Here is a 27,443-nt window from a genome sequence, read left to right as displayed (position 1 = left end):
TGGTCCAGCTGGAGGCTGCAGGTCAGGAGTGACATTTCAGTAGGAAGCAAGCAATACCTAAGAAGTTCTACAGAAGAAGAACCACAGAGAAAAAATTCACTGACATCACAAAGAATTAATTTGTGTCTAAATATTTCTGATAGCGTCCCAGTAAAAAATTGGGAATTTTTTTTTTACAAAATTGGGCTCCTGTACCAAATATAATAACTAAGTACTCCTGCTGCACAAGGCAGACAGGCCCTCTCCCAGGAAAACACCGACAAGGCTTACAAAGCCTGGAAGCAGCTGCCTCTGGCTTGTAGGCAGCAAACACTGTCGCCACCCCTTTCTCCCGCCCACGAGCAGCCTGATCTCCAGCTTGGATTTGAAGCCAAGGGAGGAACTGGTGTCTAGTCAGGGCAGAAGTTGTGTGCTCCCTCGGCTCTGGATGAGGGGCAGAAGGAAGGCAGCAGGAGCAGGGGTGAAGGGGGTGCTGAGGAGTGGCTAAGCTTTCCTTGGAGGAATTCGACCTGCAGTCAGCTATGTGGAGGATCATCTTCCCGTGGGGCTGCATCCTTCTCCTGCCTAGCACGGCCGGCATGCCTGCAATGCTGTAAGAACTCCACTGCTTTGCAAATGTGCTCTGCTCTGTGAGGGATCCTGGCGGGGGGTGGCAGTGTGACAGAAATGGGACAGAAGTCTTAGGGTGAGGAGTGCTTTTCCAGAGAGGCATAATTTCTCACCAAGGTTTTGTGTGGTTTCCATGTGCCCTTTCCCCACATTCCCCCTGCTAATTGGCTCTCCCTTTAGTGCTTTTGATGTAGACCATGTATTTCAGCAAGGATTCAGGCAGAATGACTCTGCCAGCTTTCTGCCTGTCTTCATTCTGACCTGCCAAGATCTCATGTCTCCTACTGTGTTTCAGAGTAAGTTTCCTTAGGGCTAAGCTTCTTCCCAGAGTCATAGGTCACCATTTAACAGTTTAGCCAGCAAAGCTGGGTGTCTTTACAAAGTGAGCAAGCGTGAGCCCAAGTATGTGATAGGGATGCTCTTGGTGAAGCAGTGTGTTCGTTCAGGCTTGGCTGGCCATCTGCTCCCTCCACGCCTTTTCCCACACCTCTGTCAAGGACAATTCCCAGCACAGCTTCTCTCCATGTACTCTGTCAGCAATGCAGCTCCTGTTCCAGCAGGCATTGCTGTGATACCCAGGCTTGTGAACTTGTTCCTGCTTTCTTGAAGGTGTTTGTCTTTGCAGCCATGGCACAAGTGCAAACAGAAGCATGACCGTGCGTGAACAGTTGATGTTACAGTGAAAAATATGGCAGTGAGTTGGGGCTGGGTCTTCTCCTGCTGCATGTGCACTTCTCCAGTGGGAATACTTCCTCTAGAACATGTTCCATAGGCTGACAAGCTCCCATGCAAAGGATGTGCTTTGCTGCTGTCTGCTTGCCCCTGTTGCCTTCAGCATGAAGCCTTGCTTTATGGAAATACCACTTGCTTCAATACCTTGTCTGCTGTCCTGCCTTTATTCTGATTTTTTTTATAGATTCGTGATCCAGCCTGGATCTTGGGATCCTTGGATGACAGCCCCAGAGATGTTCTCTTTTACTTTTATAGCTCAGAAGCAAGGGCAAGGGATGAATTATTAAAGGGGTGTAAGAAAATGTTCCAGAGTAAAGGATCATTAAGAGAAGGGAAGTATGGAAGGTTTCAAGCAGTGAATTTTTTGTGCTCATCCCATCCTTTGGCACAAGTGGCAGGAGGGAGGTCCCATGAGTCAGCTCAAGTAGGAAAAACAAAATGTTGTTGGTGTGTGTTTTGAGATCCTCGAGGCAGCTTGGCAGCATTAAGTGTGACAGCAGTCAAAGGCTCTGGGCCAGCAGGACTTTGACTCCCTCTCACCAGGGTGCTGGGTCCAGCTGAGAACTGCCAGCAGGTCACCTCCCTTCCTCCTGCTTGTCTGATCTTTCCAGGCCCTGCCCTCTGCTTCCTGCAAAACATGCTGATGGCTGAGCCTGACCAGAGGCATGAGTGGGAGGAGTCAGTGATAAGAATTTTACTTGAATGTTGGCTGTTTGATGCAACAGTACAGTAAAAGATGAAAACAATCTGTGAACAGCTTTTTGGTGTTATGGATGCAGCTTGGAATAGATGCAGAGGTGGGACAGCAAGTATAGTGCAAAGACAAGAGTGTCTGGAACTGGTGCTCATGAGTCTCTGTGGCTGGGATATGAAGCTGGGACACGAAGCTGGGACACTGGGTCCCTCACACAGGACATTGTTTCTGAGCCCAAGAGTAGTAGGAAAACCAGCCACCAAAACTGATGGTGGTAATGTACTGTGGTTCAGTGAAAATATTGAAGACTTGGGAAACCTGCAGGAGTGCCAAGCTGCTGCTGATCCCTTGGATGACATGGGGAGATCCCTTCACCTTATTTTCACTTTCAATTTGTAAGGCAGTGACTTTATAATTTTATATGTCCATGCAGCATATACTGCTGCCTCACTGTCAGTGTCTGCAGTACCCACACATGAAAATAGTCCAGTCCCACTGGTGTCATGACAGCAGAATGAAGAGACCAGAAGTCTGTTAGGAAGTACCTAAATACAGGTCAAGACCTGCCCTCTTAGAAAGTTAGTTTAACCTGAGTTTCTTTTTTCTTCTTCTTCTCCTCTTTTTTGTCTTTTTTCTCTTTCTTTCTCTCTCCTCTTTCTTTCTTCTCTTTTCACCAGAAACTATGCTGTGGCAATACCATCTCAGCTCTACTACCCCTTCTCAGAGACAGTGTGTCTCCAGCTCAGCAGGGAGCAAGCAGTCCCTATCCATGTGTTGGTCACCTTGCAAAGCAGAGCTGGGAATGAGACTCTGATCACTCAGTCCATCTCTCAGTTCCCCTTCTTTCATTGCACAAGCTTCCAGGTAAGGAAGATACTTTCAAGGGCTCTCATTAGGGTGGATATTCCATGAGTTCTGCTCTTGCTGGGCAGGAATGCAAAGAATTGTGTCTTCCCATGAGGACACCTTAATTGGCCAGTGATTCTTCTGCTTCAGCCTGCATAGGTCTGCCAGTGTCCCTTCTGCTGTGTAACCCCACTAATATTTTAACCTTCTAGAAAACTTTTTGAAATGTTCTGCGATATCTTTCCAGGCAAGAAGAACTAGACCAGCCCAAAAGTAGTATCATAAATGTTATTCACAAAACCTCAGGGTCAGTGAAAGGGATCCACCCTGAATAATGGTTATAACTATACCTGCAGGTCCCTCCTCCTGTTGGAAACCCTGATGAAGTGGCTTTTGTTGCTATCACAGTCATGGAAGCCAACTCAGAGTTCCAGAAGAAACAGAAAGTCCTAATCAAGCACGCAGACAAGAAGACTTTTATCCAGACAGACAAACCTGTGTACAAACCTGGACAGATTGGTATGGACAGAATGCCATGTCTTGTGAGAGAGACAGTGGTCCTCAGGCCACTGAATGTGGGGTACTCTCGAGTCCTCTGAGCAGGACCTGCTTGGGAAGGGAGATGGGCCAGAGGCTTCCTTCTAGGCTTTTTGGGGTTTGGGAATATCTCTCCTGTATCAGCTGTGTGCCACTGTGAACAGGGCTTGTGTGTTTTCCTTGATGCCTGGCAAAAGATTTAGAAGTCACGGTGTTGTACTCATGATTGCTCCAGTCAAAGCCATGACTGTCTGTAGGGCCCTAAATCCCTGTCTTCCCCACAGAGTTCCTCAGGTGAGGATTGCAGTCCTACAGGTCCCGCCACTGCCCTAGCACAGCTCGGATCACCACAGGGTTCAGCAGTTTGCCCCATGCCTCTCCACACTTTCCCCTGGGATGGCCTTCACTGCAGGCAAGACTGAGTGGCCCACCACAGGTCCACTGTCCAGAAAACTGCTTTCCCAGCAGCACAGCCACCCTTCCCAGAAAGCCCCACTCTGCCTCTCCTAGCACTTTTTCCTAGCAGGCTGCTTGGGTTCCTAGCAGGGCTTTGGGCATAGCCTAGGGGTGGATGGCTCTACCTGCTGCCCACAGCCTCTCAGTGAAGCACCTGTACACATCTTTCTTAGCCAGGTGTTCTTACTATTGAGACACTTGATTTCATTTCAGCCAGTCCTGTTTTCCTCTTGCTTTCTAGTCAAGTTGCGGATTGTGACCTTGGATCAGAACTTTATTGCCAGCAGTGAAACAGTAAGTCAATGGGGAAGATACCTGAAGTCTGCAAATGTTATGAGCTGCCTGTATGTCTTCTAGATCATTGCTTGGCCCAGCCAGGAGATGTGTGTACAGTCTCAAAACTGCTTTTGGTGCTTACAGTGTTTGGCACCACCTGCAAGACAGGAGCTGCTCATGATGTTGGGTTGTGGGCAGTGCCTAGGAATTGCTTAGAGAAGGCTGATGGATGGTTGGGGAAATAAAAAATCCCAGGGAGGTGGATGGTAACTTACCTGAAAGCATCCCAGCAGTGACTGTTGTTTCCTCCCCACAGCAGCGCCTGGTGGAACTGAAGGTAAAGCTCCTACTTTATTGAAAGTGATGAACTCTTCTCACCTTGGGGAAGACACAGGTTTGGAGATGGGGGTAGGGAAATTTGGGTGCAGAAAGTCAGTTACCTTGGAATGAATGGGGACAGTCCTTGACTGCCTGTCCTTCCTTCATTCTGTGTCCACAGAAGTTTGGCAGAGCAGTGTCATGGCACTGATCACACAGGCATTCCTGCAGTAAATGATGGGTAAATGATGGGAAAACCAGCAAACCTTCCCAGAGTGGCTACTGGAATTATAGTCCCTCTAGCCTATGAATTGAAGACTTGTAAATATTCCTTAGGGAGACTTTTATAATTACCATATAGAAAACAAAAGTTTCACCAGTTAGTGTTGTGACTGCACAGCTAGAAACACTTCCTAAAGCAGCTTTCAGACCATTATTCTTAGAATCTGTTCCATGTAATCGCTGTGATGAGAAAAGACACCTGAGAGTGGTGGTGGGGTTTGTAATACCCATGCAGAGAGGTCAGACTCTAGCAATGGGCACTAGTTAATGTACTTATAATAGTAGTTAATGTCATACCCAGCAAGGCATTATTGCATAAACACATGGCTTCTGAGACATTTGTGCAATACTTTTTGCCAGTTCAGGCAAACATAGCACTCTGATCTGGCTTCATCTCATCCAACAGCACTGCCCACTTGTTCCACATGAAGCACATCATCAGAGTTCCTACTGGCTGGGCAGTGTGGCTGTAGGCAGAGTTCTGCATCCTGCCCTCCCAGAACCAGCAGTGGTCCTTCATGACTCAATAGTTCCCCTGCATGGAGTCCTGGACTAGTTTTCCCATTCTTTCCTGCAAATTCAAGACATCTCTGCCTAGAAATCACTCCCCAGTAGCTGGTGCCTTAGGCAGAATATCTCTGCAGGGACCTCATGGGCTGTGCCAGAGATCTCTAAGAAGGACCACTTTTTTTCTCTCAGTGAGACAGGCAGCCACTAAACAGCAGTTTTGCATCAGAGATGGCAGTGCAACCAGGGAACAATGATACAATGAATTTACTTTGTCAGTGAGACAGGGAGAAAAGTCCTTTCCTCTTTGAGCTTGGACTCACCTGAGCACTGTAGCTGTGCCATAGACCGGGCTCTCAGGACAAGAGAATATGTGGTCAGACCAGCCCTGGTACCTTGGACACCCTGCAAAAGAGTCTTTTTGCACTGAAAATGACTACTCTCTACTGCACCTGTGCAGGACCCCAAGGGGAACCGGATTGCACAGTGGCTGGATGTTGCACCTGTGGGAGGCATTGTGGATCTGTCCTTCCCGCTGGCTGCAGAGGCACCGCTCGGAGAGTACACCATCAGAGTGCCTGACCTCACACGCACCTTCAGGGTGGAGGAGTATGGTAAGAGCCTCAGGAAGCTGGTGGCAGCACAGAAAGGTGCATTGCCAGCCTCCAGCCTGCCCTCCCCACGCACAGAGCTGGGTGGGCCATGCAGCTGTGAGCAGCTGTGCTGTTGTGCTGTCTGCTGGAAGTGCAGTTGCCTGCCCATAGGTGTAATCACTGACCTCACCCAGGCCCACTGGCTTTCTCCTACCCCCTGTCCTGAGGATGGGACTGAGACTGTGTCCCACAGCTGTGCTCTGGGAAGGAGACTCAAGCTGCCTACTCCCATCCCATTCTCCCAGCTGGGCTATTCCTACCAGGCCCTGTGCTGGTAGTCAGGGAACAAAAGGAGAGACTTTTTTCTGTAAGCAACCTCTTAGGAAGGATTGGAACAAATTAAGTCTTTCTATTCTCACTGAATTATATTTCTCTTGCTTTCACACAGTGCTGCCCAAGTTCAGTGTCTCCATCCAGATGCCTCAGGTGGTCACCATCCTAGAGGAAAACTTCCCCCTCCGCGTCTGTGGCATGTGAGCTGACTTATCGTGGCAGAAGGTGCATTTTTACTGGTTTGGAAAATGCACAGCCATCAATAACTGAGCTCAGAATGTTCTCTGCCAACTCTACCCCCACCCCAAGAGCTGGTACCCTGGCATCCTTTGCCAAGCAATTCTTCTGGACTCTCTCCATTTCCTCTCTCCCTGCTTTTTCTGAGTCTGAAAGTGTGGCAGTGCATTCCCCCAATGTAGCACGTGCCCTACAATACAGCACCTCTGCTGTGTTGTTAGTGACAGAGTTGTAGGAATAGTGGCTCAACACAATGTCCTCTAGCCCTGCCTGGTGGGACCAGTGCTGGCTTGGAGAGAACTTGCCCTCCACTGCCTTCTGTCTCCATCTGGTGAGGTCATTTGTACTTCTTGGGCTCCTCTGCTGTGCTGATGACCCATGAACATGCTGCAGGCTGCTGGGCTGTACGGCTGCAAACCACAGGATCAAGTGACCTAACTCACTCTTGAGCCAGTGTGTCTGTGTGAGTGCAAGTGCTCTGTGCTCCCTTTGCAGGTACACCTATGGGAAAGCCGTGCAGGGCAGCGTGAGGGCTGTGGTGTGCCGTAAACACATCCGCTATAGCCGGAAATCTTCCAAAGCCAGGCGCAGCATTTGTAGGGAGTACACTGGCGAGGTGAGCACGTGGGACACCCACCCCTCTTGCAAAAGGGAGGAAAGAGGGGAGAGAGACAGAGTTTGCCTTCATGATTGGTTAAAAAATGCAATTTCATATTCCCAGACAAATGAGGATGGCTGCTTTTCCACTGAAGTGAATACTAAGATTTTCCACCGGAAGCATGGTGATAATTATGATTTCAACCTGGAGGCTGAGGCTTTTCTGAAAGAAAGTGGAACAGGTAGAAAAGACTAATTCTACACTTTGTGGGAAATCTTCTATTTTACACTCATAAAATGTACTTGTCTTTGGGTTTTTATGTGTAAGATAATTGAGTTCATCCAGTCTTGATGCCTGCTCTGGCAGTTCAGTCTTGTTCTGAAGCCATATTTTAGGACAATCCATTGGAATGAGATCTTATTCAGAGCAACTAGAAATAATCAAAGCCTTGAATGTGTAGTGTTATTAGCTCCTCATTAGATTTATCTCCACAGCCCAGACAGGGAGATAAGGTTTCTTAAAAGGTTCCCTCTCTCACAAGATTTTGCAAAGCCTTTCTTACAAGGAAATGTTTTGCAGCCCCTTACCAGAAACAGTGACACACATTTACTTAACAAACAACTTTGGTGATTTCAGATGGGTACAGGGGACAAGACATCAGACTGCGAACTGATATGGGAAATGCAGGGGAAAATGCTGCCTTCTGGTGGCTGCTGTGAGGAGAGAAGGAGGATGGAAAAGGACAGTTATGAGTAGGACCATCTTAAAGTGGGAAAGGCTGTTTGAGAACTGACAGAGACCCCCAGTTAGACTGCTGTCATTCTGTCAGGATGCAGGGGGCACTGTGGCTGAATGCGTGTGTATTAAATGACTCTGAAGTTTCATGGAGAAACTGCCATCCCCTATGAGTGATAGTCCAGCCCTTAACTGAGTTCATTCAATCTTGATGCCTGCTTAGACATGATACTCACCTGCATGTGCCCCCTGTCTTTCCAGGGGTGGAGTTCAACACCACTGAAAACTGCAAGGTCACTTTTGATATTACAACTCTCCAGTTCTGGGGGTCAAGCTACTACTATCAGCAAGGAGCTCCCTACTATGGAAATGTGAGTGAAAAGGGAAGAAACATGGAAAGCCCGGTGGCTGACCCTAAGCAGGTGGCAGGCACAAAAGTGCCATGGGGTCCTTTTGTTCTGAGCTGCCCAAAGCTGCCAACACAATCCTCTGTCCCAGTCCCTCCTTTGACACATCTACTAAGAGGTTATCCGAAGATCTGACTGCAGGATCTGTGGCTTTGCCAGATGAGATGTCTGCTGCATAAATGGGGAAGGGTTGGAGAGGTTAAAGTTCACACCAAGAGTCCCTTTGCAGAGAGGGGGACTGGGACTTCTACTGGGAGGTGGATTTTCTATCCTGAGGCCTCCAATTCTCTGACTGTTCTTTGCATTGTTACAGCTGGAGCTCAGAAGTGCCAATGGGACACACCTGAAGAACAAGAAGGTGATTCTTACAGTGTCCTATGGGAGCAGGAAGCAGACCAAGACCTACCTCACAGATGACAGTGGGATGGCCTCCTTCATCTTAGAGACATCAGCATGGGACAACAGCAGTAAAGTTATACTACAGGTTAGGAACCAGTTACTGCAAACCAGTGTGGAGCTGAGTGGGTAACTGGAATTGAAATACATTATAAGGGCAGATCCATGCTAATACTTTATCCACATATGCCAGACAGAAGCAAAGCGGTTTGGTCCAGGGGCTAATAAGCTACTTTACATAGTCAAATGACCAGGCTCGCTCCCAGGGTAGCAGCAGCATTGCAGAATTTCAGAGTTCAGCCAAAGCCCCAGTAGTGTACAGCTCCCTGCTCCTGCTTAGGCGCTAGTTACCCCAGAGCGTGGTACAGCAGGTTCTGCAGAAGAGGACTGACTGAACCTGGCGTAGGTGCAAACAGACACCTTGCCCCGGGACAGCTCCCAGCCCACTGTTGAGTCAGCCTTGGTTTTGGCGTGGAAGAGGTGCCAGAGGTGCTCAGAGCCCTTTGCTGTGCGGCAGGCGCGGTGGCAGCCGGAGGAGCCGGGCGTGCGGCCTGTGAAGGTGTCCTACGGCACCGCGGCGCTCCCGCTGCGCGCCCGCCACTCCTCCAGCCGCGGCTCCCTGAGCATCCAGCCCCTGCGGGCAGCGCCGGCCTGCGGGGAGGAGCAGCACATCCCTGTGCACTTCCACCTTCTGGCCTCCGAGCTGGGCCGCACGGCTGACAGAGCCCGATTCTACCACCTGGTAAGTGCGGCACCGCCTGCGACGCCAGCTCTGTGCCAAGTGTGCCAGCACCGGCCCTTGCAGCTCAGCCACCCCCAACCCTTTGCTCTGCTCACTTCCCTTCAGGTTATGGCCAGAGGGTCCCTTGTGCATCATGGCCAAACAACAGTGCTTCTTGATCCACCGTCAGGTAAGAGCATCTCACTACCAGGGACAGATTAAAGATCCAACGAGCAAGTCTTTCCAGCCTAGATGGAGAAGGAGAGAAATACTTATACTAACAGGAAATCACAGAACTGGCACAAAAAAACTATAGAAAATGCGCTTTTTCCTGTCTTTTAATTTCCTTTTTTTTTTTTTTTTTTAATGATGAAACTGTCAGAGTTTATCTGCCAAGCAGGGAATTATCAAAGACTTCCATGGTAACTTATGGAGCTTCTCTGGGCTCAAGCGGAAAGTCATTTCTCTTCTAAGTGCTCACTGTTGCCAAGGTGTGTCATGATACAAGGTCACTGCTATAAAATCCTCCATCCTGGCCTAGCTGTGGTGTCCCCAGAAACAAGGCAGAATAGATTTTATCCAAGAATCTGTACAGAAGTATTACAGAGGAGGAGCAGGTAACTGTTATAATCTTTGGATTTCAGACTTCCTTGTATCTTGCTATACTTTTTCTATTTTTCCTTCTTCCTTCAGGTCAGTACAGTGGGGCTTTCAACATCACTCTGCCCACTGACCTCATTTCATCCATGGCTACCCTCTTTGTCTACATTGCCTTCCCTGAGGGACAAGTGGCAGCTGACACCTTCCGTCTGAAGGGCTCCAGCTGCTTCAGGAACCATGTAAGCAGTGCATAAAACACAGAGGGGCAGGTAGGCTGGAGGGTGGCTAATGATCTGCCAGCTGGCAGTAGATTTCCAACAGAATCCAATAACCTTCATCATCTTTCCTCCATCTCTCAGTGTCTGTAGCCCCCCTTTCTTCTGCTGTTTCAGGTGAAGCTGGGCTTCTCAGACTCAGTGGCTCTCCCAGGATCCACTGTCCGTCTCCATTTGCAGGCTGCACCAGGCTCCCTGTGCAGCATCCGTGCAGTGGACAAAAGTGTCCTTCTCCTGAGGCCAGAGGCTGAGCTTTCCAAGGATAGTGTGAGTCCCTTTGGTGCTGACTGTTGCTGGTGGATATACTGACAAGTACTTGAATGAGGTCAGGGCACGGTTTAATGAGAAAAGATGAAGGCCAAACCATCAAACACCAGCCGAAATTTCCAGTGTCTATAGAGAGTAGGTTATTCTGACATAATAACCCACTGTCACCCCCAGCCTGAAGTCACATCCTTGTTAAACATACAGTGCTTTACCACAGTGTCAAGCAGGAGGCAAGAGGCATCCATCTCCTGAACCAATTCATGACAGCACTCTGAAAAAAAACCCGTTTAAAAAAATGCCAAACATGAGATAAGCTCCACGTGTTTGTTCCAGCTCACATGAACCAGACAGCCATTCCATTCACAGAGTGGGCTCTAAGTGGTGTATTGGCAGTGGAAGGGTCCCTTTACTTCTCTAGACCTTGGTCTAAGGACACCTGAATTGCCTCTTGACACTGTCTTGGTGCATCCAGGATGTGTCTTCAGCCAGACAAGAAGCTGTCCAGTGTTGCCCCATGCAGGGAAGGTGTCCTTAGTGTTTGCATTGAGTTCACAGATACAATTATTAATCTAGAAGTGGCCACAGCTATGCAGCCGTACCCCAGAGAGGCTCATGTTCTTCTCTGGTGCTATATCCAAAATTTGTGAAGGCTCTCCATAAAATTCAAAACCCCTTGGGGCTGTGTTTGTTTGTGACAGGCAGGATCTGAGGTCACAGGAAATATCTGGATAGAAATGAAAATATTCCTACCTCTCACACTGACCTGTACTGTTTTCATTTTCTCTCTACAGGTGCATAATATGTTCAGCTATGCTCAGGAGCAGCTCAGCACCCTCACAGATGTCTACAGTGACTACTGCACTATCCACAAGAGCCCAGGAATCACTGATGCCTCTCAGACCACCCTTTCACCAGGAATGATGTCACCATTCATGTACAAGAGTTACTCTTATGCAGTGTCCCAACCAGATGTTTATGAACTTCTGAAGGTAAATTCAATTCTCAGAAAGCCTGAAATATCAAAGCTGAGCCCTTCTGTATCCCAGGCCAGCACTGAGAAGCTTCACAGATTGTCTTTCCTGTAAATGCTGGTGACTTCACAATCTGAATTTGCTAAGCTTCTAAACTACGAGATCAATGATGCTCTATGCTCCCAGCATGATAAATTCCCACTGATCAGGCAGATTCCTAGAACCCAACTCCCTATTAGTCCCTTTTAGAGTTTCTAAGGATTGGAAGCAGAGTGGATTGTCAGCCTGTGTCAGAGAAAATTGGAGGTTGGAAAAGCAAAGTACCTGAGAGAAAAGGGGGGAGGGAAAGGAGAGAAAGAATAGTAGAAAGAAATGGCAGTGAAGGATAAAGAAAAGTCTGGGTTAGGGTGGACAGCAAACTGTGATACCTAAATAATGACTTTGTGTGCAGGCATGCAGATGTTTGTGGTCACCCTCACAATCCTTTGAGGACCAGGCTCTGGGAGCAGGACAGTTCTGCCATCTCTCCCAATATAAAATTGCAGGATGTGCTAAGGTGCAACAACACAGAGAAGCTGTGATATGCTGGAAGGCAGGGGAAGAGGCAGAGCCTCAGACACACCAACCCCTCCACAGAAATATACCTTCTTTTCTTTCCCTTCTTTCCTCCAGAATGCAGGTCTAACATTTTTAACCAGCCTTAAAATCAAGTCTCCAATTGAGTGCCACATCCAGGACACTTTGACCAAGACTACATGTGTACATCTCGATTTTTCCTGTTTCTTTGGAGAACATGGGTAACATATAGGCTGCACATGGGCAGCTGACATGCAGTGTGCTTAGGAGCTGGGGATGGCTTACAGAGATGAGTGGGAGGTTGCACAGGAATTGAGCTCCACAGGGAGAAGGGAAAGGCCCTGGCGTGAGTGTGTCCAGTGCACTGGAGGACAGAGAGGTGGCTGCAGGGTTCAAACCTGTTTGGAAGCTTCAGCTGGTGAGCAGGGAGACGATATGGTCAAGGACAGAAATGGGGCATCTGTCTCAGGAAAGAAAATCTGTTTGTAAGACCAGGAAAGGTCTTTTTGGAAATGAGGATAAATCAAGATTGACATTGGTCAGTATCTAGGCTTTTCTTCAGGGAATGAGAGCAAAACTGTGAGCAGGTAAAATGTCTCATGGGGGAACCCACACATACTGGAATTCCCCTGGCCTCCTGCCTTGTCTTGTGGAAGACAATAATGAAGTTGAGGGCATCATGGAGAGGACAGGGGGTTTGGGCTGGGAGTGTGAGGGATGGAGAACTGAGCTTTTCTTGCCTGAGCTCTATCCTGGTTTCACAGTTGCTCTGCCTTTGAATGAATGTTTGTACCCAATAGCTTTTGACGAGCTGACAGACTTTGAGAGCTGGTACCCAGAATCAGATGCTGCTGTTGAAGCTGCTGAGGCAGAGCACACCGAGCTGGGCAGCGAGCCAGCACCAGCACGTACCTGGTTCCCAGAGACATTCATCTGGACTCTGGTTCCCATCAAGTGAGTAATCACCCACTGTGGCTCCACAGGGACACAGACTTTCTACCTGACACAGTAGAGAGAATGGGCAGGAGCAGAGGCAGGGCATTATTGCCTTCTGTGCACAAAGTAGAAGAGGGAGGTATGAAGACGTGGATAAGGACAATGTATTTTGGTTCAGTTACTGTCTCTGCTTGAGGTTTTCCAAATGCTTCTAGGAATTTAGCATCACACACTCTTGCAGGCTGTAAGAGGCCTCTCCAGATCCATAGCTGAAAATTCTATACAACGCAGATCCTATTAGATCAAGTTGTAGTAAAGTACTCTGTATGCCCAAGGATGGAGATTCCTCAAACTGTTTCCGTGTTTGACCATTCTCATGATATTTTCCTATGTCAGGTCAGAATCCCCCATGTTCCAGCTGTGTGTTGCCTTTTATCCTGTCAATATGTACCTCAGAAGAGACTAGTTCCATTGTCTCCACACCTTCCCAATAGGAAGTGTGACACTATACTCCATGGCACAGACTGTGTGTATAGCACAGACCCCCCCACAGAACCCTCCATGCCCACACAAAAGAAGAATTGCAGCTGCAGGAGTGCTCAGCAAATTTTGGGATGCATTTTCCTCTCAAGTCATTCCTTGCCCACTATTTGCTATCCTTCCCATACCTCTGTCCTACTTGCCAGGAATCCCCACACCTTCACATACACTTCCATTTTGTAGTCTGAATTTCTGCATTTGTCTTCCCAAGAAAAATTTTTCCAGGATGAGGACAAACCTCTTCCACTCTGTTTTCTCCTCAGTGATTCAGGGGCTGCTGAGCTAGCTGTCACAGTACCTGACAGTATCACAGACTGGAGAGCCATGTCCTTCTGCACCTCGGAGAGCCATGGCTTGGGAATCTCGGAGACCGCCAGCCTGCGGAGCTTCAAGCCCTTCTTCGTGGAACCCACCTTGCCCTACTCTGTTTTCCGGGGAGAGTCATTTCCCCTGAAAGTCAAAGTCTTCAGCTACCTGAAGCAGTGCATGGCGGTGAGTGACTCCCTCCAGCATGGTTTGGAGCAGAGGAATGAGTGGAAACTACTTTATTAATAGAGACTCAAACAAAGGGACTGCTTGCTTAGGCACTGGGCAAAAGACACCAAAGAAGTTTTTCAATTTGATTCTACACAGAGCCATCACTGACCAGTTTATTCCTCCCCAGAAGCCAAATCTTCCATGACTGCATGTCCATAGGACACTGCTGGTGTCCCACAGATACTGCAACGGGCCATCATCATAGTCACCCCTGGCTTCTGGGATTGATTGTTATTTGGGTCAAGGACCTGAATGGAAAAACACAGCACCTCTGTAACCTGTACTCCCTTTTATTTCACCTCTAGCTTCAGCTTAGCCTGATGGACTCCAAGGATTTTGAATTTCTGCATGAAAATGCCAGGTTCACTCTTTGCCTGTGCCCTGATTCAGCAAAAACATTTTCCTGGGATGTGAGGACAACAAAATTAGGTAAGGGATCAAGGGAGGGGCAGAGGCGGGAAACACTGGCAGAGCTGCTTGAGGAATCCAGAGCTGGGCTGGAAGGGAGACTGGCCTACTGTGCAGAGCATGAGTGAGCAGCCCAAAGCTGAGCAAACTAAAACATAGGCATAGATGTGCCAACTGGCCTCTTGATGTTTTGTTTTCTAGGGAGGGTGAATTTCACTGTCACTGCTGAGGCGATGGAGCGGGAAGATGTTTGCACGGAGCGTACAGCTGTTGTGCCAGAGTCTGGAGGGAAGGACACAGTGGTTAAACACCTGCTGGTGAAGGTCAGGCTGCACTGCAGGGTTCTGGTGAGGCTGGAGCTCAGGACAGTCCAGTGGGTGGCTCTGGGAAGGAAGAGTCAGCTGGGAACTCCCTGGGCACATTTCTCGGAGAGACTGGTCAAGGGGCGATTCTAAGGGTAGATTGGATTGGAGCTCCTCCACTGGATGGGATAGAAACATCAGAAATGCTTGCTGGCAGGGCAGTGGGTTCAAAGGCCATGCAGCAGCTTAGAAACCTTCCCAGTACAGCTTCACTGTTGGCATGGATGTCTCTGTGTGGTGCCCTTTGCCAAGGCCCACAAGGATAGAAAAGCACATGTGGTGCTGCATGGCTGCTCTCTGGTTTTACTACTCTCCCTCCTGAGCTGACCAGCCTTTTCCCCACCAGGCAGAGGGGCAGCTGGAGGAAAAGACCCACACCTCTCTCCTGTGCCCTGAAGGTAAGTGCAGAGGCCCCCAAATACTCTATTACTGGGTCTGTGCTTGTGCACAGAACAAGGAGATCAGGTGGAAGCAGTGTGGTGTTTGAACAGCTCTAGGACTCTCTGGAGGAGTGCAGGGAGAAGAAAATCAGGAGTTTTGGAGCTTTTATAGGTAGGCAAAGCCATGCACCCTACCCAGTATTAAAAGCTCCTGGCAGCATCAAGCCACAGTCTAACCACATCACAGGCCCTCATCAATGGGTGGCTGGATCTCTGTGTCATCCTCTCTTTTGAATGCTGATGTCACCAATTGATGAGGTGATCCCAGAACTGTTTACACCATCTCCTGGGGGGCACTTGTGACTCTGCCATGCATGTTGTTCTGATGTTTTTGCCATTTCTAGGAACTTCAGCCTCAGAGACAATCTCTTTCACTCTGCCAGAGAACATTGTCCTTGATTCAGAGAGAGCCCACATCTCTTTCTTAGGTGAGTTTCTAGAAGAGTCTTGGGAAGCAATATTTCTCCCTGCAGGACACATCTCTTCTGGTGCCATTATGTCTTCTTTAGCAAACAAAGTAATGGAAGAGAATATGTACAGCAAGGTGTGGTACTGTCTCCCAGAGCAGTATCCTATCTCCTCTATACAAGTGTCACTGGATGGATGGATGGATGGATGTATTATTTCACCAAGCCAGGGGAAAGACAGCCAAGTGCCATATCACTGTTCCTACAGTCTGTAGACATCTCATGAGCAGAGGTGAACTGAGATCAATGTTAGCAGGTTATCTGGAGAATCTGTGAGACCAGAATTGATTTACATTGTAAAATGTAAAGGATACATATTCCTCCCAAAGCTGTGGTTCTGTCCTACAGGTGACATTATGGGAACAGCACTGGACAACATAGATGAGCTTCTCCAGATGTCCAGTGGCTGTGGAGAACAGAACATGGTTCATTTTGCCCCAAACGTCTTTATCACACGATACCTTGAAGAAACAGGACAGCTGACTCCAGAAATCAAACAGAAGGCAATTGCCTATCTGGAAAGCGGTGAGTGGATTTCCACTTGCTAAGCTGGTGATGCCCACTACAGTACTTGTGTGGAAGGAGCCTCAGCAGAGGCCTGGTGCTGAGCAGAATTTGTGCAGCATTACTAGACTGACACCCTGGTAATTGTGTAAGTCAGGGTAGCGCATGTCAGTGGAACAAGTGATACACGGCACCCCTGTGCTAAATTCCTCAGAGATAACACTCTCTGTAATGATCAGCAGGATTGGTGGGGCAGGTTGGCACCTGGAGAACAGGACAGGCACACAGCATCTTCACTAGCCCCAGCCTCTTCCTGCAGGATATCAGCGGCAGCTCCTGTACAAGCACGCGGACGGCTCATACAGTGCCTTCGGGGAAGGAAGTGAGCCAGGAAACACTTGGTAAGCAGCAATATCCAGACATAACTGAGGAACAATCTGGATTTTGGGAAATCTGGGGAAACTGAGGCGGTCTGAAGGTGTGGAGTTTTGAACAGAAATTGCTCCTGAGACCTTTTGGAAGGTGTCATGCCTTAAGACCAGATGGAAATTAAGCACCACACAGGTGTTTGCTCAACACCATTCTCATGCCAAATCCAAAACATGGCACTGTTAACAGCTACTGAGAAGAAATTAACTCCACTCTAGTTGAAACCAGAGCAATACTAATCTCTTACTCCATAACATTTAGTTGTCATGCCAGGTTTCATACTCTCCAATATGCCATCACTTTCCCTATTTATCTCTTTTGGTAAATATACAAAATCTTCCTGTTGGTCTATGGAACATCTCTGTCAAATGTGACAATGAACTAACTTGAAGTGCACCTGTTGGATTGTTTATTTTTGGGCATCCCAAACAAGACTGATTCTGAAAACTTGACAGCAAAGGCACTTTATTTACAGGTTTTCAGAATATTTGATGCCCAAAGAGGACTGGGAATGGGTCTGAGTAAGCTCACTAAATGTCAGCCCTCCAGGGCAACACAGCACCCTTGGAATTATCAGAGCACTGAAGGTCTGAAGAATTGAATATTTTCTGTCTTGCTGCAGATGGCTCTGACCTCAAGCTTCTTGGGCTCGTGTGCATTGCTTTCATCTGCACAGGGGCTGTGGCCTGCTGGTATTGCTACAGGGAAAATGGAGAAGACACAGAGACTCTTGTCTCTTCTTAGAGACGTGTATCAAGTGACAGTTCAGTTCTATTTCCCTCTTCCTTCCTTGGCTCTAGGCTTACTGCTCTTGTCCTGAAGACCTTCAGCCAAGCCCGGGATTTCATCCACATAGATGAACAAAATATAAAGGATGCTGCCAGTGCCCTGATTAAAAGTCAGACTCCATCTGGCTGCTTCAAGAGTGTGGGGAAGCTCTTCAACAATGGTCTGATGGTATGACATGTCCTGATGGTTCATTAGGTACCTCAGAGCTCCTTCACTTTCTGGTCCAGTTTGAGTGCCAAGAACAAATGAACTCTGTTGCAGGAGGAAAGCTCTGAAGTGCCCAGGGTCACCCTTGGGTGACACTCAGGGTTGCCTAGTCACTATGGCACTTTTTCACCTTAGGATTGATGAAGGCTTGCATTTGATGATGTGCACTTGGGAACTGACACAGTGCCCTGCCCTGCCTCCATCTCAAAAGCTAACACACACCAGCTTGCAGCGGGGTTGTGGGAACATCACTTTCCCCTGTCATTGAAACCTGCCACTGAAAATCTCACATTTGGGAGGGGAAGGGGGAATGTCCTCAGCAGAGGGAGGGAGTCAGCTACCCAGAAGAGACTGGGGAACCCTGGCAGAGCAGTGCTCTGGTAAGCAGGACCTTTAAAAGTGTATCAGTCCTGTCACTTCCTTAGGAGAAGGAATAGGACCAGCACTGTTGCCTGTGCTGGCATTTTCTAGGGGACCAGAAGGCACTGGAAAACTTTCCCCTCTCCCTTCTCACAGCATCCCTGTTCTGTGTTTTGTGTGTCTGCAGGGTGCAGTGGAGGAGGGCCTGGGGCTGAGCTCTGTGATCGTGGTGGCTCTCATACGCTCGGGGATGCCTCACTCTGTGAGTACTGCAGCAGGAGTGGGCTGTGTGGGCAGCCTCTCACAGGAGCTCCTGGGCTCTGCCTTTGGTTCCCACCCTCTTCTGCACACGTGAAATCTGCATTCCCTTCCCAAACACCCTGCCCGTAAAGAGAGCACTTTCCCTTGTGTCCTAGGACCCAGTCGTGGGGAAAGCTCTGAAATGTATAAGGGACCTGGTCAATGCTGATCCTGGCAGTCCCAACCTCTACAGCCTGGCACTGGCTGCAAATGCCTTTGCAGTGGCAGGTGACAAGGCCCTCAGGCAGAAAATCCTCAAAAGATTGGATAAGGCTGCCATAATATCAGGTACCATGGATTCTGGGGCAGGAGGGAGGGCCACTGGCAGAACTGTATGGAAATCCCTGAATTGAACAACCATGGGAATGAAGGGCAGGAGGGGGGGTGTACTGCCAGAGCTTTGTGGGGAGCCCAAAGCTTGCCTATCCAAGCCTGAGTTTGCCAAGCTGTCCCAGATTATATCCACACTGTGAGACAGATTGTTTTGATGGATGATCTCACAGTCCTGGCCTCCCAGTCACCCAAACCAGGGGAGCTTCAGGGAAATTGTGGAGCTCCTCCCCAGCCTGCAGGTCTAAGGTTTTGCTGGGAAAGCAGGGTGTGGGAAGCAAATAGGGAGTTATGCACATAGATCTTGTCCAATTGTGCTATACCCAATGTACATGTTAGTTTAGTACCTATATACAGGGGCTGACTAGAACTCCAAGGTCACTAAATACAGCTACACACTCCATAAATGTTCCCACTACACCTCTAGATGACCAAATATTCTGGAGTCAACAGTCCAAACAGGAAGAAGATTCTCTGCCTTGGTATCGAGCTCCATCTGTTGATGTGGAATTGACATCTAGTATCCTCATGGCTCACCTGACAAAATCAAGTTTGTCATCAGATGAAATCAAAAAGGCATCCCAGATTGTGTCTTGGCTCACCAAGCAGCAAAACCCATATGGAGGCTTTGCTTCAACCCAGGTAATCCCCTTGAGCCATCATAATCATTATATTTTATGCTGTTTTTTTGACAGCAATGGGTTGTAACAGCCCGTAGTAAAAAAAAATAATGAATAAATTTAAAAAGGATGTATGGATTTACAGGTCCTGGGAGTTATGGATAATCCCATGCTAAAAGCTAAAGGGAAAAGCTCAACCCTTATTGTGCTATAGCTGTAGTATGAGGGAGGGAAAGGCTGAGGACTGGGCATGCATAGGAAGCAGGAATCCTACTTTTCCTGATGTTTTTCCCTTTCTTCAGGACACGGTTGCTGCTCTGGAAGCCCTAGCTCTGTATGCAACCAAGATCTTCAGCAAGGATAGCCCTGATCTTCAGGTTTCTCTCACTTCCAAGGGGTTCAGCCAAAACTTCCAAGTAGACAAAAGCAATCGCCTCCTTCTGCAGACAGTGGAGCTGCCAGCCATTCCCCAAGATTACACCCTGCATGTGCAGGGCCACGGGTGTCTTTTCCTGCAGGTAAGCCCAGTCAGGAAGAAAAAGTCTGTCTGGTGAATAGCCTTGAGAGCCAGAGAGCATCTGACCTTGCTACTTAGCCAACAGTAAATGTAAACTGTAGTAACTTGCAAGAATCTGGGCATCAAGGCTGATGGGGGTAACTGTGATCCAACAGGAAGGTAACATCTAGTTCCCAAATAAAATCTGGATCAACTCCAGCCAGCCAGAGCAGCTCCTCTCCTCCAAGAAATCCACCGGGAGCAGTGCACTACTGGCAGAACCTCTGCTCTCTCTTAACACCAATACAAGACAGCAAGCAGTAGCTGAGCATGGACAAGAACAGTCTGCAGCAAAAGCCCCTGCTGTTCTCTGCCATCCAGCTGCTTTCTGTCGTGGCAGGCCACCCTGAGGTACCACAGCCCTCCGGTGAGGAGCGAGGCCACCTTTGCCGTGTCCGTGCAGACAGAGTGCACCGTGCCCGGCGCCTCCCGCTTCCCTGTCACCATTCGCGCCCGGTAGGTGACACAGCCCCGTCCTCCCCTGTGCTCAGGCTTCTGGCACCACACCCTGCCAGGGCTCCCCTTCACCTGGGGGGTCCGAGAGCTGAGGTGACCCCACTGTGCTCTCCCCAGCTGGGTGAGAGGCACAAGGCCCCAGCGGGGTGGCTCAGGCTGTACTCCTGTCTTGTCCCATGCCCCTCACCACAAATTCTCCTGAGGTCTGAGGGTCTCACCCCCTTCTAGGATTAGGTCTCAAAACACTAATGATGTGAAGGTCCTGTGGGACTGACGCATACTCCTAAGTGTTCCCTTCTCTGCTGCACTTCTGCCTGGCTTGGGGCAGAACTGCCAAGAGAACAGGCATAGGATGTGATATTCCCTGCTGTGCCTAAAGAAGGTAACACCACAAGGCTTCCAAGGAACTTATTAGTCCCCTTGGCACAATTAAAAATGAGATCAAGGGAAGCACAAAGATTTATTACAGTACAGGAACAGGTATGCTTTCAGGAGAAACACTGGAAAGAAAGGCACATTCCTCCACCTGAGTACCAAAGCTGGGCTGGAGTATCTGGAGATCATGGCTCAGAAAGTAACATTAGTGCTGTCCCCTGGGTTCCTGCTGCAGCTACACAGGGAACCGTGTGTCCACCAACATGGTCCTGATCCAAGTGGAGCTGCTGTCTGGATACAGCCCCGTGGCAGGTTCACTGGAAGAGGTGAGAACGTGAATTTGTGTCCAGCTGGGATGGGAACAGTGATGGATGTCCATCATGCAGGACTGTATGCTGAAATGTGATCATTCCTGTGGGCAGAGAAACCAGGGTTATTTTCTTCCTAAGAAATCCTTATACTCAAAGTCTCTTCCAAGCTGCACCTTGCTTTTCCCTATATCAACAGCTTCCCTGGCCACGTAAATATTTTCCCCATACTCTCTCAAGGACAAATACCCTTGAATACTACTTCTTTTTATTAAAGCCTTTCTGTTATTTTCCCCCCTATTTTCAGCTAAAGAAAATGCCTTTAGTGAAGAAAGTTGAAAGTAAAGCAGACCAAGTCGTTCTCTATCTGGAAGAAGTGAGTGTAATCTGGGCTAACATCATCCTTAAAGGGGTTATGAACTGACAGCTTTTATTCTTGTTTACTGGTTTCATTACTGTTTCAACTATCCAGAGCTGTTGTTCCTGCATACCAGCCACATTTGCTCATGTGTCAGTTGGCAGTTGTTCACCTGTAGAGCCACTTACAGGGCTACTTAATTTGAGTGAAACAAGGCAAACTCTCATGTTAAGCCTAGTTCAGAGACTACTGAAAGTCCATATATATGGTGCCTGATTAGGACTGGGGAGTAGTAATAAGGTCCATCTAGTAAATCCAAGCAAGCCTGGAATCTTAAAAAGGTCTTAAGCAATCTGAATGCAGAGAGAGCATTGCACGGATTTTGCCAAGATAGTTTGAAACTAAACCAAATGTTTGTGTGAACAGAAGTGCTCACTCCACAGCCTCATGAATCAACTACTCCAGCCTTTTCCTAGCTCCATGAATACCTAAACAGCACCAGAAATGAGACCTGGCGTGTATTTAAAACTCCTGCACTTCTAAGGAATGTTTCTGTGATTCTTCATCCTCAGCTTCTCTCAGGAGGCTGAGCTGAGCTGGCCCCATAGGAAATGGGTTAGTGTCATGTGAATGCATTAGGCTTGCAGAGCTGCTGCTCTCATTACCTCTACAGCATAGAGAAGAAAAGGCAATACAGAGAAATATTTCAGCTCAAGCTGCCAGGAAACACAAGGTGCACTCCAATCAACAGCAGGCCATGTAATTACAACCCTCCAGCAGATGTTCATCCATAGTTTGCACTTGTCTGCTTGATGATGAGGGTTATGTGAGACTGGAGAATAAGAGCTGATGTCACTGTGAATAAGAAAGTAGCCACTGAGGCAAGGTGCATGAAGGAGCTCAGAGTAGAGCTGGATGGGAAGGTGGGATTGGTGGGGAACACCAGCACTCCATTTAGTAGTGCACACTGACTTTAGGTTTTTGATGTTTCTCATGAGCTGAGTTAAATTTGGTGACCAAAAAGTGGAGATAGTCACAGAATGGAAAGCAAAGGATATTTCTGAGATGGACTAGAAAGCAGAACAGATCTGTTACAGTGGTGAGGTCTCCACAGAGCCTGAATGCAAGCAGGTGAAAAGGGTTGTCTAACAGGACTTTTCTGTCCTTTTGTTTTTAATCCTCGCATTTCTTGGTCTTAGCTGACTAGACAGCCTCAAACCTACACTTTCCTGGTGGAGCAGGACATGCAAGTGAAGGATCATAAACCAGCTAATATCAAGATCTATGATTACTATATGCCAGGTGAGCTCAGATGCTATATTGCAAAATCACCCAAATGAACTTCTGGAAAGAAAATTTCTGAATTTTGTTGAGTCTAAGACAATACAATTTCTGACATGGTTATCTGACTGTCCCTTAGAAACTCTCTAGGCATTGGCATAGGCAACTTAACTGGTTGGTTTACAAAATGGTAGGTCCTTCTCTCTCTGGCTCCAGAACTTGCAGGCCTGAGGGTCTGGCTCTCCCAACAAGGAGCTGTGCTTTTGAACACTTACTTTGTGGGAGACAGAAAGGCAGAGGGACCATAATGAGAAGATGACCCAGAAGAGTAAGGCCCCCTTAGAAAAATAACACCAAAATCAACTTGTCCTCTGTTTTGTGGGGTTCCTAGTGGGAAGAAAAGCTAGAAATGTGTCAGGGATTGCTATTCCTTCAGAAAGTGAGGAATTCATAACTGTGATGAGCTCTTTAGGACTTGCAGCCTCAAGCCTTGGGTGAACCAAGCTGCAGAGTCATGGGCACACACCTCTGGTGTCATGTGTTTAGGAGAGGAGAACTGTAGCCTGTAAACTTAGGGAGCACCTCTCCTAGGAACAGTGGCACAATGCTGGATTGCTTTTGTGGGTTTTTGTCAATGTGTCTCACCAGCACTTTCTTTCTTGCCTTCCAGAAGAAACTGCAGTGATGAGCTACAGTGTCCCGTGCGAGTGAGGTGAGGGCCCAACACCTCTTTTGTTATCACAGGGATAGTCCTGAAGAACATGGAAAGGGTGGGAGATGCAGGCAAAGGCCCTTGGTCAAGAAACTTGCCAGACTGTAGGTCCAGGGTAGGAAGCAATTTGCAATGCCAAGTAAGGGTGAGTTCCTGTATCCCAGTGTTTAAACTGAGGGGAAGAGAACTAAAGTAGATTTGATGTGACAAGACCATGACAAAGTTGGAGATATATTCCAGAAACAAGGACTGCATGTACCAAGTACTATCACCAGCCCTGGCCTTTTGCATCAAATACACTTTATTCAAGTCACCACTTTCCTGGAACTTTCCCTGTAGTTTCACATCCCTCCAGCCCTCTGCTCACAAGGTGCCACACTCACCTTTGCTGCACAGCCTGGCTCCATTTCAGGGCCAAGCCTTTCTCCATTTCAGCCCAGCTTCTGACTCACACTAGGGAATGGACACCTGCCCACCCTCCTTCCATGCTGAGCAAAGACAAAGCTTAAGTTTGACCAGCACCTGCCCCTGCTCTAAACTTTCCTTGCACCTGTGCTTTCCTGCCCACAGCCCACAAGTCCAGGAAAAGCACCTGCTCCATGAATCACCTGTAGGGAAGGCACGTGGACCTGTCCTGGGATGTCTGCCAAAGGCTCCATACCCTTACTAGGCTTTGTACAGAAAAAGTGAGAGAGACTCTTAGGTCATAAAATATTCTGAGTTGGAAGGCACTCACAAGGATCATGGAATCAGCTCCTGTCCCTGCACAGGACACCCCAAGAGTCACACAGTCATGTGCCTGACAGCTTTGTCCAAATGCTTCTTGAACTCCATCAGTTTTGGTGCTGTGACCACTTCCTGGGGAAACCTGTTCCAGTGCTCAGCCACCCTCTGGGTGATAAGAGTTCTGTCCTTAGGCTGACAGTACCATTTGGTCACAAGGGGCAAAAAAGGCCCCTAAGTTCCCAGTGGTTAGTTTTAATAGTTCAGGAACTTTTTTTTTTTTTTTTTCCCTTTATTGTCTTCACAGGAAAGGAACAGATTCCCTCTCTGCAGTTTCTGTTAATCACTCCTTTGTCACACCTGCCAACTGTCACCACATGGAGATATGAAGAGAAAAGGCTTGGAATTTCCTGCTGAGCAGTTAGTTTCTGGAAGGCTCAGACTGTGTGTGGTGTCTTATTAAAAGTAGAAGACTATAACCATCTGACTGAATGATTATTGAGGTTTACTGTTTTTCTCCCAAACCAGGAAAATTGCTTTTAAAAGCAGCTGGGAAAAAAAAGTTCTCTACTTCTGCTCATGTACAAAACTCTGCCTCTCCACCTGCAGAGGTGCACAGGAGGAGATAGAGTATCAAAAAAACCTGATCCATAGACCTAGAAACAGATATTTCCTGCTTCTAGCTGGCTACATTTTCCCCACTGCTTACCATTCCCTTGCCTGTCTTTGCTTGTATCCCATGTTTCCCACCCAAGACCCACCATTTCCCCATGCCACTGCTGGTGTCACACTGGAACTTGCTGCCTACCTCAGCTACAGACAGCACGGTATTCAGCCACAGCTCGCTCCTCTGCAAAAGGACATGAACAAGGTGATTACACATGGATGCACTCAGAGCATCCATGTCTTTTCCCAGCCAGAGAATCAGGAACCCAGCACCCCACCCCTGAACAGTAGGAAATCTGCAACCCACCTGGTTGGTAGTAATCATAGATTTTGATGATGGCTGGTTTCAGGTTCTTCACTGGAATTACTTGTTCCAGTTGCAGAATGAAAGTCTGAGATTCATCATTGAGCTAATGGAGATGGAAGGAAATTAGCAAGGAAGGGGAGAAAGATGTCACAGCATCATCATGTTCCCTGATTTGAATGTTTTCCTGCACTACATTTCTTTAATCCAGTCCTGCACTGCATTTCTCTAATCCATTCTAATCCATTAGAGATTCTGGACTTTAAAACTGAATATTGTGAGGAATAACACTATTCTAATCCAATGACAATGAAATTGGGCAAACTTTCTCTGCTCCCAATTCTACTTGTGCTCTTTTCTTACCTAGACCAGCCTCAGGCTTCTCATACAGATCCTTGTCCTCTGACCTTTTGCTCTCACTGTGCCACAGCAAATGCTTCTGTTCTCACTTACCTTCTCCAGATAAATGTAGACCACATCAGCTTTCACTTCTATTTTCTTAACAATGGTTTTGTTCTCCAGCTAGGATAGGGAACAATAATAGAATTAAATCTGTGAGCATTTTCCTTAGGGTTTCCTGACCTGAGGCACCCAGCATTTTAGTGAAGAGAAGGTATGGAGCTGGACTCTGGGTGGAACTGTGCCTTTCTCATGCCTAAGGGCTTTAGTGGTCCCTCTTGGACACCCCTTGTGAACATTTCATCTATGAACCACACCGACCCTGCCCAGGGCAGAGGAATCTCCCCCTCTGGGAGGCTGTGTGGTAGTACATATGACTCACAAGTTGGTCAGCAAATGGGTGCAGGCACCAGTAGAGATTCTTATTTCATCTCACTGAGTGTTCAACTGCTTTTAAAGACCTGCATGGGGGCTGTGATTTAATTAGAAAACAAAAGAATCTTTTTAGATAGAACTAGAGTAGCTCTGAGAAATCCTGTCTTGGAATTTCTGACAAATAAATCCTGGTGTCAGCACACCCAGCAGTACACTTTGTTCCTGGCCAAGTCCAAATACAGTCAGTGGGAGAAGATGAACCACCTCTGATCTCCCTTGTGGGGCTATAGGAAAACAAAAAGTTGTGGTGTAATTGCAACAGCAAAGGTCCCCTGCAAATTTAGCTACAGCCTGGCCTGAAATGAACAATTCTCAACAGGAGTAAGCAAGCAGGATCCATTTATCACAGCCGGGTTTTGTTATTCCAAAGTTCTCACCAACATTCTGGATCTGGAAGTCATGACGAATCCAGATAGCAGGGAGACCTCTATGATCACCATGTTGGATGTGACTCTGCTCCCGATGTAGCTGGAGAAGAAAAAACAGACTCTGTGAGGAAAGTTCCCTCGCAGCCCCTCTTCCCTCCACCACCACGCCCTGAGCCAGGGATCCCATCCGGGATGGGAGCACGGCACCCACTGCTCCGTGTCACAGGAATCAGCCAGCGCCCTCCCGCTCCCAAACCTGCGCGATTCACCCCGTGCTGTTCGCAGAGGGCCGGGTGTCTCCGCGGCGCCCTGGGGCTGCCCCGCTGTCCCCGGGAAGCTGCCCCGGTCACCTGGCGAGGATGCGGGCGGCGAGGCGGCGCGGGCTCGGCTGGCTGCAGTTGGCCGGCTCGGTGCTGACCCGCAGCGTGAAGGCGCCGGCAGCCCGCGGGGCCGGCTCGTGGTACCGCAGCACTGCCTGCAGGACGGGCGGCAGAGAGACAGGCCGGGCCTGGTGTCAGCGAGGGGAGAGGCAGAGTGCTGCTCCCCGCAGCCCGGCTCCTCACCTGGGCGAGGACACAGCCGCTGCCCTGGGCCTGCACCAGGAACTGCCCCGGCAGCTCCACCAGCGCCGCCCGCTGCACCAGCAGCCGCTTCTGGCGGCTGACAGCGAACTCCTTGCCGAATGCCCGCTGCGACCGCACCCTCACCACCGCCGGCCCCCAGGCGCTGAGCGCCCGCGCCGCGAACTTCGCCAGGGCCTGCAGGGCCACCACCGTGTCCTGGAGAGGGACAGACGGACAGATAGCCATCCTCTGAAAGCGTCGGCCGCAACGACGCTGGCTTGGAGCCGGAGGAGCTCAGCAGGGCTGGTGCTGCCCGCCCGGGGCGCAGGGGAAGGCACGGGAGCTGCTGCTTACCTGTGTGGAGGCAAAGCCGCCGTGCGCGTTCTGCTGCCGCGCCAGCCAGGCCGCGATGGCGGCCGCCGCCGCCATGTCCCCGGCGTGCGCCCGCGGCTTGCACAGGTAGGCCAGCAGCACGTAGGCCGTGAGCTCTATGTCCCCGGGCTGAGCACCGGGCCACGGGCCTGCGGAAGCAGGAGAGCTTGGCTTGGGGCTCCAGTGCATCTGTCCTCCTGCAGCACGAAAAGGAGTATCAGGGCTGTTGAGGGTTTCAGGGGGAGCAAACCCCACTGTGCTTTCAAGGCTCCTTCAGTACATTCCCTGTACTCAGGCCAGGATTGCTATATTGAATTTATTCTCCATTCTGCTGTGGCTGGGCATGCATTAGTCCAGAATCCCAGCAGGCAG

At 48.8% G+C, this 27,443-nt stretch overlaps 2 protein-coding genes across 2 annotated transcripts in view; one reads left to right on the top strand and one right to left on the bottom strand.

The window, feature by feature from the left end:
• Positions 1-342: 342 nt before the first annotated feature.
• LOC306804189 (alpha-2-macroglobulin-like protein 1) lies at positions 343-23,351 on the top strand. The gene is given in 36 exon segments (XM_079310463.1): positions 343-592; positions 2,713-2,899; positions 3,238-3,400; positions 4,116-4,168; positions 4,467-4,487; positions 5,718-5,871; positions 6,299-6,383; positions 6,916-7,036; positions 7,142-7,259; positions 8,015-8,124; positions 8,474-8,644; positions 9,074-9,298; positions 9,404-9,467; positions 9,971-10,116; positions 10,270-10,419; positions 11,211-11,408; positions 12,063-12,126; positions 12,129-12,149; positions 12,767-12,920; positions 13,706-13,934; positions 14,285-14,408; positions 14,589-14,710; positions 15,096-15,147; positions 15,534-15,617; positions 16,005-16,181; positions 16,480-16,561; positions 17,390-17,546; positions 18,133-18,207; positions 18,362-18,533; positions 19,003-19,217; positions 19,498-19,713; positions 20,092-20,207; positions 20,818-20,908; positions 21,198-21,266; positions 22,448-22,550; positions 23,200-23,351. Coding segments are annotated over 36 exon segments (4,401 nt in total). The 5' UTR covers positions 343-521; the 3' UTR covers positions 23,241-23,351.
• Positions 20,865-27,443, bottom strand: part of LOC306804215 (alpha-2-macroglobulin-like protein 1) — a gene marked incomplete at its 5' end in the record, with an annotated part of 24,280 nt that continues 17,701 nt past the window's right edge. The window contains 8 exons of the mRNA XM_079310520.1: positions 20,865-20,994; positions 24,773-24,814; positions 24,938-25,040; positions 25,388-25,456; positions 26,146-26,236; positions 26,487-26,611; positions 26,700-26,915; positions 27,054-27,268. Of these exons, the coding sequence (XP_079166646.1) occupies positions 24,774-24,814; positions 24,938-25,040; positions 25,388-25,456; positions 26,146-26,236; positions 26,487-26,611; positions 26,700-26,915; positions 27,054-27,268 (860 nt within the window). The 3' untranslated portion in view covers positions 20,865-20,994; position 24,773. The remainder of the gene's footprint in view (positions 20,995-24,772; positions 24,815-24,937; positions 25,041-25,387; positions 25,457-26,145; positions 26,237-26,486; positions 26,612-26,699; positions 26,916-27,053; positions 27,269-27,443) is intronic.

Source organism: Erithacus rubecula, assembly GCF_903797595.1.
Source record: "Erithacus rubecula genome assembly, chromosome: 1".
NCBI lineage: Eukaryota > Metazoa > Chordata > Aves > Passeriformes > Muscicapidae > Erithacus > Erithacus rubecula.
The sequence above is the reverse complement of the archived record's forward strand: the minus strand, read 5'-3'. Positions and strand labels throughout refer to the sequence as shown.